The 23,380-nt window shown below is 34.2% G+C and overlaps 1 protein-coding gene and 1 pseudogene across 1 annotated transcript; both read right to left on the reverse strand.

The window, feature by feature from the left end:
* Positions 1–2,832: 2,832 nt before the first annotated feature.
* On the reverse strand, positions 2,833–6,069 carry LOC116877440 (annotated as a pseudogene).
* A 16,479-nt stretch (positions 6,070–22,548) lies between these two features.
* Positions 22,549–23,019, reverse strand: LOC116877424 (60S ribosomal protein L30-like). Its single transcript, XM_032874140.1, has one exon. The coding sequence runs from the start codon at positions 22,948–22,950 to the stop codon at positions 22,603–22,605; it is 348 nt and encodes a 115-aa protein (XP_032730031.1). The 5' UTR covers positions 22,951–23,019; the 3' UTR covers positions 22,549–22,602.
* Between the last annotated feature and the right edge of the window lie 361 nt (positions 23,020–23,380).

The raw sequence follows: 23,380 nt of genomic DNA on the forward strand, positions 1-23,380 counted from the left end.
AAATGTTTCTATTAGATTGGGAACTATAATCATAGCCAAGATAATTATTACTAATACTAGTGTAATAAAGTCCAGTCTGGAACATTTTAGAAAGTGCTATGAAATATTTTTATTTTGTACTTGGTAGAAAACTGAACTAAAATTCTACATAAAAATAAATATGGAGTGGCACCTGGGTGGGTCAGTGGGTTGAGCCTCTGCGGCTCAGGCCATGATCTCAGGGTTCTGGGATCCTGGCCCGCATCAGGCTCTCTGCTCAGCAGGGAGCCTGCTTCCCCCTCTCTCTCTGTCTTCCTCTCTGCCTACTTGTGATCTCTCTGTCAAATAAATAAATAAAATATTTTAAAAATATATGGAAATACACCCTATATTATTTATTCTATTGTCCTTGATTTCACAGGGAAATAATCCTCCTCCCAAGAAACAAAGTTGACAATGTATTTGTAGTTAGGAGATAGGAAAATAACAAAAAAAAAGTAGCTGATGTAAATAGTGAGAAAAACAATCTGAAATCTTGCAAATGTTGGCAGAGATTCGTACAAGCACAAGCATGCACATGTATGTTAACACACATATGTGTACACCCACAAGCACACACACACACAGATACACACACGCAGTCTTACTCCCCTTAAGAAATAGCTTCCCTTCTCTTACTGATCCCTCACTCAGTTTTAGAAAGACACTCTTACCACCTTGTTGTTCCTTGACCACCCAGGCACTTAACCAGCCTTTACTGCCTTTATCTGGCATAATTCTATTCATGCCCTCAGCTTTAATGTTCTCAAGGGTCACTATCTTACTTCAGTCAAATATTTCCTCAAATCTCACCTTTATTTAAAAACTCACATTTTACGGGGAACCTGGGTGGCTCAGTTGGTTAAGGTCTGCCTTCAACTCAGGTCATGATCTCAGGGTGTGGGATTGGGCCCCAGGGCAGACTCCATGCTCAGTGGGCAGTCTGCTTCTCCCTCTCCCTGTGCCCCTTGCCCCACTTGCATGCGGGCACACACAACCTCTCTCTCTCTCTCAAATAAATAAATAAAATCTTTTTAAAAAATTAAAATTAACATTTTAGGGGTGCCTGTATGGCTCAGTGGGTTAAGCCTCAGCCTTCGGCTTAGATCATGGTCTCAGGATCCTGGGAGGGAGCCCCGCATCGGCCTCTCTGCTCAGCGGGAAGCCTGCCTGCCTCTCTGCCTACTTGTGATTTCTCTCTCTCTGTGTCAAATAAATAAATAAAATCTTTAAAAAGAATTTACATTCTATTTTGGGATAATTTTAGTTTTACAGAAAACTTCCAAAGATAATATGTAGAATTCCTGTGTATCCCTCCATTAATTTCAGTTTTCCCTGATATTATCATTTTATAGTACCCTGTAGTATATTTGTCAAAACTGAAAACCCATATTGGCACATTATCAACTAAACGCCACACGTTTTGGATTTCCACTAAAGTCTTTTATTTTTTTCGTTTGGAAGATCCTATTCATTATATCATAATGCATGTAGTTGTGTCCCCTTCCTTTCTTCTTGTATGGTAGTTCCTCACTCTGTCTTTATTTTTCATGATTTTCACAGTTTGGGAGAATACTAGTCAGATAATTCCAGAATGCACTTTAAGTTAGAGTTCCTTTTTCTCATGATTGGACTGTGACTAAGGGTTTTTGGAAAGAATATCACAGTGGTGACATGCTCTTTTCATCACATTATATTAGGAGATAAATGATATCTGCATGACATAACTGAGGATGCTATCCTTGATCGCTTGGTTAGGGTAGTGTTTGGCAGGTTTCTCTATTGTATAGTTATAATTTTTCCCTTTCCGTATTCTGTTACTTGGACACAAATCACTAAATTGAGCCCACCATCAAGAGAGAGTGGGATTGGGCGCCTGGGTGGCTCAGTGGGTTAAGCCGCTGCCTTCGGCTCAGGTCATGATCTCAGGGTCCTGGGATCGAGTCCCGCGTCGGGCTCTCTGCTCAGCAGGGAGCCTGCTTCCTCCTCTCTCTATCTGCCTCTCCGTCTACTTGTGATCTGTGTCTGTCAAATAAATAAATAAAATCTTTAAAAAAAAAAAAAAAAAAAGAGAGAGTGGGATTAAGGATTAAGCTTCATCTACAGGAGGGTGTATCTAATATACATTAGAATTCTGTAAAGAAGATTTTTTCATTCTTCTGTATTTATATAATCATCCATTTATATCAATGGATATTTATATATATCATCCATTTATATCATATGACCTTATGAATATTTATTTTATATATTTGGGTTATGATTTAGTACTATGCTACTTATTTTATTACTCAAATTGTTCCGGCTTAGGCCATTGAGAGTCCTTTGACGTTGGCTCCTGTAGCCCTTTCACCAGCCCCAGCTTTTTGTTTTTTTCTGTACCTAAGTTCCTGGTCCTACAAGATGCTGCAGGATTACCTTGCACTTTCACTATCCCAGTCCTAAAATCAGCCATTTACTTAAGGATCCTTGGTTCCTTTTATAGGAGAATGGTACATAGAAGCTGAGATCTTGACACCAGGTGTGTTTTTTCCTACTGGGGTAAATCTTATCATTTCATTTTACTTATTTACTTTCTAACTTAAAACTATGTGTGGATTAGGCTCTCTTTTTGCTCGTTATCTCATCGTTTTAATGAGACTACCCTCACTACCCAATTTCATGGTGAAATCTTCCTCTCCCCCAACCTCCATTACAAATTCCCATTATCTTTTTTTTTTTTTTAATAAATGTCTATTTTAATGTTTTTCACAATAGAATAAATGCTTCTCTTGATGACTGCAGATATTGTAGGGCTGTTCGGTAGTTTTCAGAACCACCACAGTAATAGTCGTCTTCCTGATTGGTGTGTAGTCTTCAGTAATTATAAGGAATTACTTGTCTGAAACTGCTGTCAAACCAGCAGGACTGCATTTATGCATCCATCATTTTCAGAATTGTTGGTAACCTGGGCATATTTTCCCCAAATAACTTTACCTCCTTGTGTCACAAGGCCCAACTAGCTCACAATCACCTCAATTACAGTACCTTTGGTCATAACACCCAAAATTGTATATATTGTGGATGAAGGATTTTTTTTTTTTTTTTTTTTTTTAAACACCAAGTATTGGCAGGCAAAAGGTGACTTTCAATTCAGGATATGTTACATGGGCCTTTTTGAAACGTTAAGTCCATTGGCCTAATGAATCTTTCATATTTAGGCAGTTTTCGAGTAAAGCCATCTCCAACAAAGTAGACTTTAGTGACCATTCTCTTCCATGTTTTCTTCTTTCTCTTTCCTGTTCTTAATACTTCTGTTTCTCCCTAGGCACGAACTTTTGAGTAAAGGAACTTCCCATTTTCCCACTTTCTCTTTTCCTTTTTGTTTAATCATATTGGAAAGTACTTTAGCTCGGGACTGTCCCTCACTGTCCAGTAGGTACACAGGTACTGCTCCTTGTGGAGTCTTTTCATCATTCTTTTGTTTGGTGTTTCTCTTTTCATGCATCTTGATAGTCTTTTTCATTTGTATTTTCTCAGCATGGTGCTGTTTATGGTAGAGCTTAGCTTTCAGACCAATCACCTTTTTTGCCTTCTTTGAATGTTCATGAGCCTCTCGACCTACTTTCTTTCTCTTTTTCTCATGGTAATCCAACGGATAGCCATAGCGCTTCCAGTATAACTCAATATATTCATTTTGTGGCACGGTGAGGCCTGCAGAGCCATCGGGTGCAGCTGTCGGGGAGCAAAGATTATCTCAATTTTCGGATCTCCCAGACCCATGAGCTAACTCCATGCAAACCATGACAGGAAAAAGATTCCCATTATCTTTTTACAGTGTTTCCTCTTTCATAGCACATTCAAAAATGTTATAGAATTGGGGCACCTGGGTGGCACAGTTAAGTGCTGACTCTAGGTTTCAGCTCAGGTCCTGATATCAGGGTCGTGAGAGCAAGACCCTAGTCACGTTCTATGCTCAGTGAGATTTCTGCTTAAGACTCTTTCTCTGCCTCTGCCCCTCCCCTTTCTCTAAAATAAATAATTATTTTAAAAAGTTATAGATTTTACTTATATTTTTCTGAGTAGCTCTTTTTTTTTCCCCCTAAAGATTTTGTTTGTTAAAGAGAGAAAAAGAGAGAACACACAAGCAGGGAGAGAGGTAGCCAGAGAGAGAAGCATGTTCCCCACTGAGCAAGGAGCCCAATGAAAAACTTGATCTCAGGACCCTGGGATCATGACTGGAGCTGAATTAACTGAGATGCTTAATTAACTGAGCCATCCAGTATACCCTGAGTAGTTTTAATGTCTCTCTTCTCCGCCCCTAAAATTTAAGTTTTATGAATGCAGGGATTTTTTCTTTGACCATTATTATATATATAGCATACAGAGCAATATCTAACACAAAAGTGGGAGTCAAAAATATTTGTTGAAAAAGTATGGATATTTGTAAGAAAAATTTAAGATCTAAATACATTTTAGCTTTCATCTCATCAAACATTAAATATCTCAAATTATGTTTAAATATAAAATAGAGCAATTTAGGCAATTCTTTTAATAGGATTTGAAAAATAAAAGAAAATCAGGAAACTGTACTGTTAAGATTATTTATTAAAGGCCACAAACTTAGTGTATTTTACATGTTAAGATGTAGATAATTGTACCTAAACATGTAAATAATTTATCTTTAGTGGAAGTTTATTTTTATCAGATAAGACATACTCATTTAGTATCTAATATTGCAATCAAAACCTAATTTTCATTCATTAAACTGTCTGTAATATAAGGTCATCAAATAGTGTCAACTAATTTTACCATCTTATTGTTCTGTAATTAAATAATGAGTTGAATAAAACATTTGGCATATGCTCACTTCATGGTTGCATAAAAGTCATACACTTTTATGAAACTACACTTCAACCAACTTGCTGCATTAAATGAGCATTAGCAAAATAGCAATAGTTAAGGGCTTAACTGATCTTGATTCAGTTAGAACAAAAAGAGACAAATAAAATATAAGTGAAAACTTTATACTCTTGAAAAAAATCATTTGCTATAGAAGTGATTGTGAAAACTTACACATCAATTTGATAGTGCATGGAATCTAAATGTGCTTTAAATATGAGTTTATGCAAAATGATGCAATTATAGTCTAAAATTTGAATAGGAATCTATATCAATGTTCCTAACCTGTGATTCACAGTTTCTCATCTACTACTGCTTCAAATACCTGAAAGCAGACTTTGATGATTCAAACCCTATTATAAATACCAAACACAAAAAGGAAGAAAAAGTAATGCTATTTTGGAATCGTAATTTTAGAGTAAAAAAAAAAAAATGTTAAATAAAAAGCAAAATAGACACTATAAATTTAACTGGAAAAAAAAACACCTTGATCCTTTCAATATATTGATATATTCACGAGACACCTTGTCATAAATAATTTCCTAGCCATGCAGTAAATTATACAATATTTTCTTGTCAATTAAGTTTACTGGTAATATCTTAACAGTATTTAAGAAAGATAATTCTTTCTCTGTACTGTCTTTTTCCTTCCTTCTCACAAAAACATTCACATTCATCTTCATAGTCATCCACAAACACACCCACACTCACAAACACATACACTCATGAATTGCACTTTTAGGCATTAGGAAGGATGCCAGATAAAATTCAAGATTGGTTTTCAGTCTAACCATGTCAATCTAAATATTTATAAGAAATAATCATTTATATACAAAGTAGGTATTTATAAATGATAATTTTTGTCTTTTAAAATACTTGCTAATAACAGTATTTCAGTAGTATATAAAATTTTGAGAAAAAAATCAGTAAGATCAATTAAGCTTCAGGAATATTGGCATGTTTTGCCCTAAGAGCTACATATAATGCAAAATAAGCTGTATTCTTAAGGAATGTAATTTTATCTGTTGATTGGTAAAAAAAAAAATCATATTTATGAAAAAAAATTGTTCAGAGATATAACCGGTACTGTGATGGAGTCAGCTTTTACCAGCTTATGAGAGCTGAATGTTCCTGTTACTTACCATATCTGTGTTCCATCTTTCCTGACATGTTGGCAGTTAGAAATCAACCATGGTTGCAGTATTTACACAATGAAGATTGGAAAGCACTATACATTAAATGGTTGTTTATGTGTGTGTGTTTTTTGGTTTATTTTTTGTTAAAGATTTTATTTATTTATTTGATAGACAGAGGTCACAAGTAGGCAGAGAGAAGGGCAGAGAAAGAGGGGGAAGCAGGCTCCCCACTGAGCAGAGAGCCCAACACAGGGCTCAATCCCAGGACCCTGAGATCATGACCTGAGCCGAAGGCAGAGGCTTAACCCACTGAGCCACCCAGGTGCCCCTATGTGTGTGTGTTTGAATAACTGATTACTAAAAATTAGACTGCAAATCCCTGAATATCATCTAACCCTTGCACTTTAGCAGCACAGTCATCTGGTTTTCTGTTTTGAAAGTACACATTTCTTTCTTTCTTTAAATATATTATTTTTCTCTTGTAATTATAGAAGTCATTGATTAAAAAGTATGATTATTAGTAAATAATTACTTTTGTTTGATTTTCATAGCATGAAAGAAATAATGAAGAATAGCTTCAAAATATATTTTACTGTTCGAATATTCAAGTTTGAATTAATATTTTTAGGAGTCATAGTTTTCGTTAAACTGAAAATGCTCTTTAGAAATTTTCTAGTCACTCTTTTTTTTTTAAGGTTTTATTTATTTATTGACAGAGAGAGAGATCTCAAGTAGGCAGAGAGGCAGGCAGAGAGAGGGGGAAGCAGGTTCCCCACTGAGCAGAGAGCCCAATGAGGGGCTCGATCCCAGGACCCTGAGATCATGACCTAAGCCGAAGGCAGAGGCTTTAACCCACTGAGCCACCCACGAGCCTCTCAGGTCACTCTTTTTCATCTTTCAGTGAATTTAGAAAATGTCAAAATTGATCTGCTTGATCAATTTCCCCATTTAGATAACTTTTAAAAGACCAAAAACAAAACAAAACAAACAGATGAAACTCTTGGGTAGATTAGATTATGATTGAGATGCCCATCTTAAACCTTGTGAAAAAAAGTTGAGATAATAAATAAACAAAAAGGTGTTTAGCAAGTCAATATTTTCTCTCTGGGGACATACTTCTTTATCAACTAGTCAGAGAACCTTCTGTCTTTATGTTAGTTTTGAGCTCGGCAACATCTGTGCTGTTTTTCTTCCATGACCTAAGGAGCTACAAAATGTGGTCTCACATATACCATTGTTCCCTGGAGTAAAGCTGGAGACTACATTATGAGGCCGGTAAAGCCACAAGAATATATTTAATTGTATTTACTTCTAGGATGTATGTAGACTTTTAGAGTAGTAATTTGCATCCCTAAATCAAGAAAATTTTAAAAAGAAAAGCTGCTTTTTTGGTACTATTGTTGTTATCATTGTTGCTCAGAAATGTAGGGTATTGTGTTACAAGGAAAATCTTTTTTATGGTAAAAATTCTTTTTTTTTTTTAATTAGATCTTAAAGTGCATTGAATAGATCTATATTCATTATTACACAAATTTTCCCCAACTCTCACAGGGAAGACAAAAAAGGAGATAATATTTTAGGGAGGGAATTGGTTGATTCACATTCTTTCTAGGATGTGAAGATTATGATTAATATATGACAACTTGAAAAATAGGATGCAGTTCCACTAGACTAATCCATTGAAGACAGAATTTCACCATAAATACAGTCAACCCTCTGTATTCATGGATTCTGTTTTTTCAAATTTGCCTACTCAGTAAAATGTATTTGAGAACCCAAATGAAAACTCATGACACTTTGATAGTCATTTATAGACATAAGTAGAGAAGCAAAAAGTTTGAGTTACCTCATTCACGTGTTCTCACATAAGCTTTTTCTCTTCTTCTTCCATTTTTTTTTTCAAATTTTTTCGGTTTCCTGTTATGTTGTAAATTAGTGTTCTTTCTGTGGTCTATTTCATGCTACACTTAAATTTTTGTGCTTTCTGTTGGTGGTTTTGGTTTAAAATGACACCCATGCATAGTGTTATAGTGTGTTTCCTGTTCCTAAGTACAAGCAGGCTGTGATGTGCCTTAGGGAAAAAATATGTGTGTTAGATAAGCTTCCATTAGGTAGGAGTTACAGTGCAGTTGACTTCTACTGAGTTCATTGAGTTCAGTATTAATGAATCAATGATGTATTAAGTAAATGCATAAAACAAGTCATTTAATGATCAATTTCTGAAAATGTGACCAGAGACTCACAGGAACTTAACCCTGTATTTTTCTTAGGAGAAATGATTCAGTACTAATTAAGTGAGCATTTGTAGCCACGTTACAGAATATAACTATGATAAATTATAAGAATTGACTGTATCTTGAAGTAATTAATGTAGTGAGATAGAATGTCACACCTAAAAGAAATTTTGTGGAGAACTGTTAATCTTCACTAAAGCTTTTATATCAGTAGGTGATACTCTTCATTTGAACAAAAGAGATATTCATAATCACAGTTTTAAAAGTAACAATAATGATATAAATTGTATAGCTGCCTTAAAATTGTCAACTTGATAACTATCTGTTGGCCAAAGCATCCTAGAAGTTCGGCTCCTTTTGGGAGCAATTGTTTTTGATAATCAATCATAGTTTTGTACACTCTAGTTGATAAAGACATTCAATTATTAAGATTACTCAACTCAGTTAAAAACTGTAATACATAGAAAAATGAGGAGGGGCACCTGGGTGGTTCCGTGGGTTAAGCCTCTGTCTTCGGCTCAGGTCATGATCTCAGGGTCCTGGGAACGAGCCCTACATCGGGCTCTCTGCCGAGCGGGGAGCCTGCTTCCCCCTCTCTCTCTGCCTGCCTCTCTGCCTAATTGTGCTCTCTCTCTCTCTCTGTCAAATAAATAAATAAAATGTTATAAAAACAAAAGAAAAATGAGGAAAATGGCTATTAGGATCTAAATATTCAGGTCATCTGTATTTGAAATATAAACTTCTACAATTTATATATATCAAAAAAGTTATTGTCTTTATAATATTAAACTATATAATTTAATAAGGAGGAGAAAAATAGCTACCATATATTGAGTACTTATTATGAAGGAGATGCTTCTTCTTGCTCTTTATATATATTATATATATATATTATTCCATTTTGCCCAGTAATCACTGTATTAAGTAAATTATATTAGTATCCCAATTATACATTTAAGACTACCAGCAAGTCCAATGTCACTCAACTGGTAAGGAAGAGACTCAAATTTATAAGTGGGTAGTCCATAACTCCACAGTCAGGAAATAAAGACATAACACAGATAACACCTTTTATCTGATGAGATTTTATCAGTATGTGAAAGTCCCATTTTCAAATCTGTTCTCCATCTATGACACCTAATATATATATACACACACACGCACACACACATATATATATATATATATGGTTTTATGATGTTCATTCTCAATAAACAATCCTTATTTCAACCCAACAAAGAAAAGCAAACAAAATAATTATTTCCTGTCCATTCTCAGCAATTGATCCCCCTTTATGATATTTGTAATTTGAAATGTTTCAGTACACCAACATTCAATACTATTAATTAAGAAAGAGAGTGGTCATGAATATAATTACATGTGAACTGGACTGAAAGTACAAGATATTTCAAAATAAAATTTGTCATACACTTTTTAAGGAAAATAGTTCTTTAGGTTATTGGAATGGCTATTTAATAAACAATTTAAAGAAACGTAATAGTAACAGCTCCAGTAAAGAACTCCTCATGAATTTGGACACATATGGGCACCTTTATATTAAGCAAAACTGATGGCAAAAACAAGCTTTTTTGGAACATAAACACCAAAACTATAGCATCCAGATGTTGTACTCTATTCTTGATGAAATTCTCAGATAAATTTGGTTATGTTTTTCTGTTTGTTGAATATGCTCTATACATCATTTTAATAAAGTTATTGTTATTCTTGTTTTTTCTTGTTGCAAGGAAGTGTGAGATTTCTCCCTCATTTTATTTGAGGCAGGATTTCCACATAACCTCAACCCCACTGGGGATCTTTCCAATTTTTTCAAAGAAATAGGTTTTTGACACTCTCTTTTATCAATTCAGTGGGACCTTTAGTTCAGATATTACTGCAGTTCTTTTAGTTCAGTTAAAATCATTCAGAGAAGACCAAGCCAGATGATCAAATGCAATTCTTCCTAAGGGCATCACAGTACAACAAATGTATTTGTTTTGGGATTTGTGACTAGTAGCAGTCTCTGTTTATAAATACGGATTATACCACAGGTATTAGTGACACTCTGTCACACCATATCACACAGTTGCCACTGAATAATTTTAAGGTGTCTGATTCTCATTCTTTCTGTGACTGTTTTATAAGCTGAAGATGATCATCTTTGCTACACTGAAATAAAATTCACAGCAAACATGAATTCTATCCACCCCTTGGTCATGTCCGTCTCTGTTTAGTCATGGGTATCCGAAATGACATCAAGGGCAGAAATTTCTTTTCACCTTCAGAGAAAACACATTTCATCTGATTTCATCTGTTCCCTTCCTTTTTTTTTCTTCTTTTGTTCCCTATAGTAGAAGAATCTGTCTTAAAACACTAACCAATTTATTACCGTCTGTAAAAGTTCTGTGGTGAACTAGGCAGAGCTGAAATCAATGGAAAGTCTTTCCTGCAAGGCTCTTTAGGGTTTGATTCTCCTCCCATGGAATTTGCCAGGAAATCTCAATTATAGTTTGAGCTTTGCTGGAGGGTGTGACTCCCTGTGGGGAGCATCTCTTACAGCAGGGATGAAGACCCTCCCTGCTGGACTGGTTCTGGAGTAACTCAGAGGATAAAGAGACAACATGGTCTCAGAAGCCTCTGTCCAGATATACGGAAGAGGGATTTAGCAGCCACTGCCAGGTCTTAATTAGAAACAGGTGCACTGAATCCTTCACCAACAGCTCAATTTCTGTCCTTCTTTACGTTTTGGTGGTGTGTTCATGTTTGACAATTCGACCAAAAAATGCAGATATCTGACTATAATAGAAGGGAGTATGAAGTCAGGGAAAAAGGTGATTCTAGGAAATAATTCTAGGATTCAAAACCACATATAATGAAGTTGCTTTTTGAGTTCATATAAGATATTAATTTGTAAGACAGAAATAAATTACCCATAATTGTACTAAATAAGCAGATTTCCTAGACAATGAACACATTCAAGTCTGAAGTAGTCATTAGCAAAACTCATGGAAAGAAGATACAAATGTGTGTAGTTGTTCTCAGACACTGAGGAAGACATGGTTATGTAAAAGATGCTTAAGCATGTGGACTCAGGAGGCAGGTAGCCTGAGTGCAAATCCTGATCCCTCTCCTTGCTACCTGTATGATCTTGGGTGTGTCACTTCACCATTGGGGTCTCAGAGTTGTCATTTGCAAATTTGGAAATATGCTAACACTTGTCTCATGGAATTGTTGTGAGGATTGAGTTTTCACAGACCTGAAGTGCTCAGAACACTCCCTGGCATAAGGTAAGTGTGATACGTGTTACCTATTGTTTTTGTTGTTGTTACTACCTTTATCTTGGATATTAACGTATCAGCCATCGTGGCCTTGTTGAACACTTCCTTTTAGAAACATTTACTTTCCAGGCCCTGGCTGGCTCAGTGGGTTGAGCATCTGCCTTCCACTCAGGTCATTCTCTCAGGGTCTTGAGATCGGCCCACACCCCATGTCAGGCCCCTGGCCCAGCAAGAGGCCCGCTTGTCCCTCTCCCTCTGCCCGTTCCCCTTGCTTGTGCTCTGTCTCTCGGACAAATAAAGAAAATCTTTAAAAAAAAGAAAGAAAGAAAGAAAGAAACATTTATTTTCACTTGATGTCCAAACCACCACATTTCTTTATTTTCTTAATACACTGTTATTTTTCTGTATCCTTTTTTGGCCTTTTTTCATCCAGTTGCAATGTCTCTAACATTGGATTCTTCAGGGCCTCTACATTTGGGTGTGCCTGAGGGATCATTCTTTGAACCTCTTTTCTATCTGTACTTACTCCCTTGGTAATCCATTCTGATTCATAACTTTAAATTCTCTCTGTATGCTGACAATTCCCATGTATATATATCACCAGCCCATACTTATTTCTTAAACTCCAGGCAATTGCTATTTCAGTGTTAGTGGAATCTACACAAAGCAGGAGCAAAAACAGATTTTGTGGCACCTTAAACATAAAATTGGAGAGAAATTTATAGTAACATAATACTATATAATAAAACAACATTATAAATAATATAGTATTAGAAATACAAAACTAGGCATAACAGTGATTTTTCCTCCACATGTGCTGTAGAGATTCACACCACTTTTTCCTGAGATATCTTTTGGCATTTTACCACGAATGCTCATTCTTTAATGCTGCCTGTAGGCAACTTGATTTTTCCTCCTCCCTTGGAACATTCTGCATCCCACAAACCAGTATTCATTGAAATCTATACAAGAGAGGTGTTAGAGCTTATCTCTCCCTCACTAAATAATTTAGTAAATCTGCTTTAGTAGAGTGATATTTGCATTGATTTTAATATATTCCTCCCTCCCCATGTCTAGAGAATTGGAAAGCTAAAACACGTATTATGGAGATACCCTTGAAGCCAGGGTTCTGGATGTTTTTCTTTTTCTTCTTCTTTCCCCTTACCCCCTGGACAACTAGATGTCTTTGTGCCAGTCTTGGTAGAGAACAGTGGCATGGAGATCATTTTCCTGGAAGCCTTGGCTGTTGTGTCTGGCAATCCAGGTCAGATAATACAAGACTCTCATATAGTACTTTCCAATGTCCACTTCCCAGTTTTGTGGATGAGAAGAATCTGTTGTCATGGCAGGGACTTTTGACCTTTTAATCACTGGATCACAGATTAATGTACCTGTTATTTGGCTTCTTGGTGAGGATGGGAAGTCAGTGCAGCACTGAGAGAAGAACTATTGTAGATATCTTATTTCTGGGTCCAGAAAATTATCTGGAAAAGGACCCGGTGTAGTGGAACAACAGAAGGGCTTCAGACACATTTGTTGAGTGTGCATCTAGAGGGTTTGCCTTTGATTTTTTGCTTCCTGGGTAGAATCAGTGAAGAATGCAAGATATCAATGGAGCATAGAAGGAAAGGGGCTAGTGAGCCAAGTGAAGTTCTTATGTCTCAACATTGTAAAGGAGGAACAGGAATATTCCATCTGCCTGAGTGTGACATGAACTGATCTGAGGAAACCCACTGTCTTTCCCACAGCTTAGCCTGGAAGAGCTATGACAAAAATTACTCCCATTCTTAAGAGAAACCCAGAAGTAGTTGAAACAGAGTGCCAAATGCAAAGGAGTCATGAGGTTGACAATAAGACAATTTTGTAGTAAACTGTAGACCTAAACTGCAGACCTAAACTGCAGACCACATAAGAATGAGAAGCACTCAGAGAAACCAGTGTGGAAAGATGGTATCCCAGCCAAAATAGCTCCCTGTAATTTTGCTAGGTATACCAAGGAGAAATAAAAACCTTTATCCGTAGGAAGATTTGTAAACGATGTCTCAAAAAGCATTACTCATAATTGCCAAACATTGGGAAAAAAACTTAAAATACCCAAAAATAATAGATAAATGATGTGTTATGTTCTAGATATAGATTAAAAAGTCAGCTGAAGCAATGTTGTCTCCCTGGGACGTATCATTAAAATGCAGAGGTTTTTTTTTTTTTTTAACTGTCATAATTCAGGGCAGGTAGATATTGGACGAGTGAGTAGAGGCCAGATAGAGGTCTTGTTAAACATTCTAAAATGCACAGGATACCTTCTATATAACAAAATATTACTCAAACAAAATATTACTCAGCAAAATATCATAGTGTCACTGATGAGAAACCTTGCATATGAAGTACAGGAATATGAATATCAGAAACTAGCGATGACTTTCTCAGAAATATAGGTATCTAATGTATCTTTTCTTAAAGTGTCCCAGTTTTATTAAGGAAGGGGTCCAGCTTTGTCTATTGGCTTTGATCTCTAAAGTTAGTTTCTGCTTTCTTGGAAATGAAAAATTCACCAAATTGTCTATTAGGAAAATGGATTTTCTTCCTAAATGGAAAAATAAATCTTTTCCAATTCCCAAACACTTTGCTAGTCTTCTCACTATGTAACTAGTACTATTGTGCATAACTGAAATCCCAAGCAGTCACTTTTTGTGCTATTTTAAACAAATGAGTATTTCTGAATAATTAGGTATACTATACCAAATAGAGAAAAATCAATATGTCATTTTTATTTGGCAGCTTAGACAAAAATGATGTAATTACATCATTTTCCTATTTATGTTTGCCTTTTCAAGTCTAAATAATGTCCATTAGCTTTGTTTTCTTCTATATGAAAGTATTAGTTTTCTCATATTGAGATTTTAAAATATATCTTACATTTATGTCATCAATATCTAAAGTACTGGAATGTGGGACTAGTTGGAATTATTGTAATGTCAGCAATAGCCTGTATCTATTGCTTTGCAGAAGAATAAAGAGCTTACATTATAAAGATATATACCCACCAAAATGTTTGAAATAGAAAGTTAATGGACCAAATATCTATTTAAGAGTATAGAAAAATATATAATGATATTCAAACAAAACCATAGTTGATAGTACTTCATAAAAATTACTTAATAAGATAATTCATTTTATCATAAACTGGTGAGTTTGTGATCTCTGGATCTTTTTTTCTAACATATATTGAATGTCATTATTGTGGTCTTATAGCTATCAAATATAAAAACAACATTTCAGAAAGAAGAATTTCATATATTGATCTGTGGATGAAAGATGAAGAATATGTCAAGATCTTTAAATGCAAAACATTAAAAGGGTAATTAAAGCATCTGAAAAATGAAATCTATAATATATGTTAATTAAATACATATTTAATGTATAGTCAATAAATATATGTCCATTAATTAAAATATTTAGTGACAATAAATAGTTTAATTTTAGAAGTTAAAAAAGAAAAATTTTAATAAACTGGCCTTGATTGAGATGAGTGTTATATTAGCTTCTCCTGTGTTATGTAATTTGATTTTTCCAAGTATATTTGGCAGGAACTTAGAAATTTTTACTGTCTGACTTTTTTCTTTTTATTCTATCAGGATGTAGATCTGATGGATCAGGATGGAATGACGTCTTTAATGTGGGCAGCTTATAGAACACATAGGTATGTAATCATTATAAAATATTTATTCAGATCATTTTCAACATATTAAAATGTAAAATAAATGATGAGAAAAAATAGTTAATGTTCTATTTGTTAATATTTAAAATTCTTATTATGAGTACATACTGTATAATAAATTACCTTACAAAGATGAATTTAATATAACTTTAAATAGTCAAAGAACTCCTGTTCTATTTAATGAGATAGATGTCTCAGGCATATAGGATAATTAGTCCAAACTGGAGTTAGGAGAGAGAATTTTAGGGAGTAAAACTGATAAAATCCTTGATGCATCAGGATGTCTTAAAAGGAGATTTGGATAACTAGGGGAGAGTTTTGATTGAATAGATGTTAGTTTTAATTGTAATTTGTTACAAAACAATTTGGTAAACACTGGATGATGATGTATAGAATTGTTAATGACTATATATAAAATAAGCAGATTTCTGCAAATACTGAACATCATTTCTAGCACCTTCATTGTGATTATAAACATGTTATTTAAAAAGAACACTCCTAGGACACCTGGGTGGCTCAGTTGGTTAAGCATCTGCCTTTGCTCATGTCATGATCCCAGCATCCTGGGATCAAGTCCCTCATCTGTCTCCTTGCTTGGCAGGGAGCCTGCTTCTCCCTCTGCCTCTGCCTGCCACTCTGTCTGCCTGTGCTCGCTCTCGCTCCTCTCTCTCTCTGAAAAATAAATAAATAAATAAATAAATAAATAAATAAATAAATAAAACACTCCTCCAGGCACCTGGGTGGGTCTGTCTTCCCTCTGGGCATAATCCTGGGGTCCTGGGATCCAGCCCTCATTGGGCTCCTTACTCAGCAAAGCCTGCTTCTCCCTCTCCCACTTCTCTTGCTTGTGTTCCCTCTCTCACTGTGTCTCTTTCTATCAAATAAATAAATAAATAATCTTTAAAAAAGAGAGCACTTTTCAAATAAGTTATTTTTAATAAGTTATTTTTAATTGTTAAAGGGTCACAATAACTAGTTTAGCTTAGTATTAAAATATTAAAAATTACTATAATTCTTGATGAAGACATCTTTAATCCCATGGAAAAGGACTGCACTTTTTAGTTAACAACTAACTTCTTTTTAGGGCTTTATTTTGAAAAAAAAAAAAAAAAAAAGAAAGAAAAGCTATATTAATTACAAATCTACATGAAGATCAATCCTTTGCAATTTAACATAATGAGAGATTCCTATCTCATAGATTGATAACACATTTTCTTAAGAGAAAATATGAACAAATACTGCAATAAAATATGTTAAGCATAAGTATTCTATGCTTTCAAATTTTCCTGTTTCAGCTATTGAAACATTTTTAGGTATAGAAACATTGAAATCGTTTCACAACACTGACAAAATTTTTAGTGTTTCCTTCTTTTGTTTCTCCTAATATTCTGAATATCTGGAACATCAGCAATTCCTATTTTTCCTCACTAAATGGTAAGCATAAATTATGGAATGTGTTGATGATTATTATACAAATTCGGAACAAAATCAGACTCCGAAAATTGAATTACATTAGGGAAAATTGGAAGAGGAAACAGGGACTAATATTTACCCAAAGCCTGATGTGTGCCAGGTTTTGCAAGACGTATTATTAATATGCATATAAAGTGACAGCTTTGTAGCTGCATCATTATTCCTGCATTTAGAACTGGGATTCAGAGGGATTATGTTCTTTCCCTGATCCTCACAGTCGGTAAAAGCCTATTAAGATTTTATCTAAGTTTGACTATAAAATTTGACAGCTTTTGTCTTTGTCATTTTTTTTTTTGATGGAAGTTTTCATTTATTTACTTTTATTGAAATTTACTGTAAGAGTTGCTTAATACTAGGGCGCCTGGGTGGCTCAGTGGCTTAAAGACTCTGCCTTTGGCTCAGGTCAGGATCTCGGGGTCCTGGGATGGAGCCCCGCATTGGGCTCTCTGCTCCGCGGGGAGCCTGCTTCCTCCTCTCTCTCTGCCTGCCTCTCTGCCTACTTGTGATCTCACTGTCAAATAAATAAAATATTTTTAAAAATAAAAGGTTTTAAAAAAAAGAGTTGCTTAATAGTGACATGGAAAAAGTTGTATATTCTTAATGTGTACAACTTGATGAGTTTGGAGATAAGTATACATCTGTGAAATATCATCACCATAATCAGTGCCATAAACCTATCCATTACTTCCAAAAGTTTTTTTCCTGTCCTCTTTATCATTATTATTTTTATCATTATTATCACTATTAATTTATGATAAGAACACAACATAATATCTGTCCTCTTAACCATCTTGTACGTATACAGTACATTATTGTAACTAGGCACTGTGCTATAGCAGCTCTTTAGAACTTATTCATTTTGGGCCATCTGGGTGGCTCAGTGGGTTAAGCCTCTGCCTTCGGCTCAGGTCATGATCCCAGGGTCGTGGGATTGAGCCCCGCATCGGGCTCCCTGCTCATCAGGGAGCCTGCTTCCTCCTCTCTCTCTGTGATCTCTGTCAAATAAATAAATTTTTTAAATCTTTAAAAAAAAAAAAAGAACTTATTCATCTTGCATAACTAAAATTTTGTGCCCTTTGACTAATAATACATTTCTCTCTACCCCTAGGTTCTGGCAACTGCCATTCTCCTATTTCTATAAGTTGACTATTTCATATTTCTTATATAAGTGGTATCATGTAGTCCAAAATGTGTAGGGAACTCAATAGCAAGTCCCCCAAGTAATGTGATTTTTAAAAGGCAAAATACTTGAATAGACATTTCTATAAAGACATACAAATGCCATAGGTAAATGGAAAGGACTCACTCAACATCACTAATCATCAGGGAAATACAAATCCCGTAATAACCTATCACTTTACACCAAATAGGTTAGTTGTCCTCAAGTACTTTTTTTAAATTAAAAAAAGAAAACAATTGTTGATGAGGATGTGGAGAAAAGGGAGCTTTGTACGCTGTTGGCTGGAATGTATATTCATGGCCAGTACGGAAAACAGTATGTAGATTCCTTAGGAAATAAAAAAATAAAACTACTATATGATTCAGCAATCCCATCTCTGGGTACATACCCAAAGGAATGAAATCAGGATATCAGAGATATCTGTACCCCCATGTTCATTGCAACAATATTCACAACAGCCAAGACACAGAAGCCTCATAAATGTCCATCAATGGATAAATGGATAAAGAAAATTTGGTATATACTGAGAAAAATCTGACTTTCTGCTCATTAAAATATAGTATTAAATTAAGTGTTAAAAGATGTCATTGGTATTGGTACTTGTAATAGCAGTTCACCTGAGAATAGCTGTAGTCGCAGCAATAGTAGTAACTGACAAAGGAGAGAGAGAAAAAGAGCTAGAACTCTTAAGTATTTGCTATATGCTAAGGACTTTGACTGGATTACTTACTTTAATCCTCAGAACACCAACATGCAGTGGACGTGCTACTTTTCACATTTTAATAGGTGAGAAACCTTAAACAGAGTTAGATTAGTTGTCCAGGTAACACACTAATAAATTATATAGTTCAGATTCTAATTGCAAGAATCTAATTTCACAATCCCTGTTACCACCTGACTGATAACTTATTATGATTCATAATATTATAATTAAAAAATGTATTAGATGTAACACAGTAATTCTCCTCTGATCTAGAATGAGAGAAAACATGAAATGGATAGGAAGGATTCAATGAACAAGAACAGAATGAAAATAACACATGCAGTATAATCAATTATATTCAAAAATTTGCAAAGTGTATAAAAGTGTATTTTCCCTGTGTTGTGGAATCATCGTCATCCTCATCATCATTTGATTTTGCTTTTTGTATTTTCCAAAGTTTCATCAGTTACAATGTACAACTTTAACATTTTCATTAGATAATAAACAACATCTGTATGAGCTTTTACAGATAAGGAAACTGATGGGGAAAATATTTAATGATTACTCCATATCAATCTTCTATTTAAATGAATAAAATAAAATAATATTATGAAAGGATTATTACTTCTATGCTTAGAGCAGGTACACACAAAATATAGGTGGGAAACCCTTTGTCAAGCTTTAAGGAGTAACTTTAATAACTGAATAGATTATTTTGTTCCTTTTCTTTGTGCAACAACAAAACCATTAAAAATTTCATCTTTAACTTTCAAGCTGTTACAATTGGGAGGATTCTGTGATTTTTCCTGCTGTGTGTAAAAACTGGTTTTCCTACTGAAATTTACCATTAGCATATTATCATGTGAAAAAATAGCTAAAGAGAAGTGACTATAGTATCTTTTGAACTGCCAGATCAAATTCTATATAATGATGGTGTTGATCAGCTTGGAATAATTTGAATAAAACATATATTAGAGGATTGTTAATGAACAAGAAGAATATGAGGTTTTATTCCATTTATATTTTAGTTTCAGTTCATTACCACGTAACAGTAAGTGAAATATGGCAATAGAGAAATTAAGGGCTCTATTTTTAAGAAGCAAAACTGAAAGATAACATGACACCTTGAGAGACAAGGTTTGCGGAGAAGCAGTTTAATCTTAACCTCAATTACACACTAATTTATGTTCAGAACATAATCTTTCCAGGGTTTAGAAACATTCCCACATGGGCTGTTTTTATGACAGTGCATCTTCAACAATGGAATTAAAATAGTTGTAAATCAGAATTTAAAAATAGAATTATTTATAATTGTTAAAGAAAAATAGATACCTTAAAGATGAAAATCTGAAAAAAAATTTTTTAGGCATCTAATTTATGAAATAACTTATTTTTGGTAATTTTAGAATGTTGAGACCTTGGATTATTCAGGAAAGCAATATAAAAACTAGGATGGAAACAGCATGTTAAGAAAATACGGCATACCAAATACATCATCATCCTCTCTCCATACATGTCATTTCATTTTACTTTCAATTATTAATTGCATTAGCAATTTTTTCTATATCAAAGTATGATTTATTTTAATGCTTTTATAATAAAATAATTTATCCACAGGAGCCATGTAAATAGCAGCTAGTTGGGTTGGATTGCCAAATTATAGAGAAAGGAAAACATCATTAACTATTAGAGAACCTATTATATGTGTATCATATGTTATCTAACCTAAAAGTATACATAAACTCATTGGGAAATATAAAAAAATCACAGTGCAATAAAATCATTATTTTGTATTGTAAAACATTATCCCTTTTTATATTATGTTACTTCCTAGTAAATTATATAATTGGAGTTTTATGCAAGTTTATTTAATATTTTAAACTCAGTTTTATAACCTTGATCAAATCCTCTATACCATATTCCTAAAATAAATTTTTAACTTAATCTAGAAACATTCTAAATTGATTACTTGGACTCTTATAAATAATAGATCATTGAAGAAAATATGAGGAAAAGGGAAACAATTTTGAAGGAGAAAAAAGAGAAAGGTAAAACATGAAAAATAATTGTAAAATTTGCCTTATACTAGGTTAACAACTGCCCCAATTTTTCTGCTGAAGATTAAAGTTACGAAATACAAAACTATCAAAGAACATCCTTTGCACACTAATCACTTGTAAACTTCATCTCCATTATGTTCACCATTCTCTTTTCCTTAGAAGTTTTTAACTTGGAAAATCTAGATTTCACTATTTATTATCACAGTCATACAGCAGTATTTAGAACAGTAATGACAACAATGTACAACTAGCATATTATAACAATATCGCTATTGTGTATTGTTTCTCTTGATGCAAAAGGTTTTTTGTGGGTTTGTTTTTGTTTTGTTTTGTTTTGTTTTTGAGTAATTGTAATCATCAACTTGAGATGAGGAACCCTGTTTAAACTTCTCTATGAAGAAAATTCCAAACAGTAATTTCCTAAGATGATGATGGGAAAGCAAAAATATTTGCAGAATGGCAGCAATGACTTTTCTAATATATTTGACAGAATAACAGTAACAGTATAGCATTTAAAAATAAAAAGGGATATTAGGAGGAAACATTGTCTCAATAAATTTAAAGTCTTTGCTTTCTGGAAAGTAATCTACCTTTCTTTCTCTTCTTTAGGATCAGTATTTTAGGTTCTTTTCCAGCTTGTCTGCCTCACTTTTTTCTATGCCAAATTTCTAATTGTATGGGTCAGTACTCTGTCAATCTCTCTTATTTTAAAAAACATCATGAAATTTTAACTCTTGACCTCCTTAATGGGAGCACTGTCAGTTCAAATTGTGGGTCCTTTGGCACTCAACAGTTTCCATCAGATACCGATTTTAAAACTACTCTGCCACATTTCAAAACATAAGTGCCAAAGAAAATACTGAACGAATCCAGTGAAGGATGTGGAGTTTAGATCAATTCTCTACTACAAGAACAAAAACCCAAGTCTCTACTGCTGTTTAGTGATGAGTTTTGCTCTTGGAAAAACCCAAAGTTTAGATAGTTATAACTATTATATATTGCCTTTTTATTGATGCATTTTTTAGATTGATAATCATCATCAAATTAGGATGAGGAATCCTGCTTGAACTTCTCTATGAAAAAAATTCTGGGAAATTATTTCCTAAGATGAAAGAAGGAAAACAAAAATATTTGCAAGGTCTGATTTGCATTATGCCCATGGTTAGCAAGACTGACTTTTCCTAGTATGTTTATCATAATAATAGGAAAAAAATACAGCATTAGAAAATAATTTTAGGAAGGAAAGCTCACTAATTTTTGCCAATATTTTATTTATCTTATCTCATACATATTTGAGTCACACTGTCTATTTTTATTAATCATTTCTTTGTGCTTATATGATTTTAAAAAGTTGAAATAAATGTAATTATAAAGAAATTTAATGCAGATTTTGTATTGGATTAAATAAGGAGGGTGCCCCCCCCAACCTTTTTTTCTTTTAGTGGTAGCACTTTTAGACAGGAGAAAAGTCCTTCAGAGAAAACTAATTTAAAAATTCAGAGAAAAATAAATCTAGCAAGTAGTATTTTCTGATATGTAATACTCTTCATTAGAGGGTCTCTAAAAAAATTACCCTGAGCTATTTTTATTCACTTGGTAGGCAGGTCTATTATCTCCATTTATAGATAAATAAATAGAGATTAAACAAAAAAATTTAAGTTACTTGTCTGAGGTCACGTATCTGGTAAAGAATGGCACAGTCTCCTAGGCTGCATGACTCTGGTGACAATGCTTTCATCCACTGCATCTGTGTTGCTTCTTTGTATAGTTGCCAGATCCAAGCATTTTATCAACTCTGAAGAGTTGTTCAAAGCTTTCTGTCAAGAGTGATCATATAGACAAATTGTGTGTGTGTGTGTGTGTGTGTGTGTGTGTGTTTAAAACAAGCTGTGACCAGTTTTATTAAAGAAAAATTCTACGTGATTTACTTTTCACCAGTCTGTTCTGGCATGCATCTTCTGATATCAGAATCACCTGGATCAATGATAGCCAGTGTGCACACTCTGTAGTATTTCCCACAGGCTGTACCCAATTCAATATTATTGCCACTGTAGTGATGGACACCAGTTTTGGCCAACATAGTGTAGTATTCTATTTCAGATTTCCTCAAGGCCGAGCAGTTGTTGGAGAGGATGACCAGCTTCGCTTTGCCATGTCTGATCATTTTCAGAGTCTGCTTGTACCCCAGCACACACTTTACACTTTTCATAGCGAGCTCGAGCCTAGAGTTGATCGACTCCAGTGAGTTTTTCATCTTCTTTGCGGCCACCATCTTCCTGCCTTAGGTACGGGACAGCCCCAACCAAGAGCAGCCGCCAAAATGGACAGGAGAGAGAAAGGAAAGAGCTTATAGACAATTTTTTTCAAACATGTATGCATGTATTTTTTTGATAACATCCAAATACTTCAATATAATATCAGAATATCACTGTCCTTTAGACAAGGGTAATAATGATCCAATTACAAAAAATATAAATAATGGAAAACAGAATAAAGAAGGAATGCTTTATACGGATAAATATTCTAGAATTAGAGAACAGGGTATGATGGGATACACAGTAACAAAAGAAGAAACCAGAGTGAGAAGAAAATTCTCCTTAATATCTCATTGTCTAAATAACAAGTGTACAAAATTTGACCTCTTTCAAGATATATCCTGATATTTTAAGTGTACTTTGAAGAAAAAGTAATGTGACTAAAGC

Source organism: Lontra canadensis, unplaced genomic scaffold (assembly GCF_010015895.1).
Source record: "Lontra canadensis isolate GAN:19392208 unplaced genomic scaffold, GSC_riverotter_1.0 scaffold52, whole genome shotgun sequence".
Lineage (NCBI taxonomy): Eukaryota > Metazoa > Chordata > Mammalia > Carnivora > Mustelidae > Lontra > Lontra canadensis.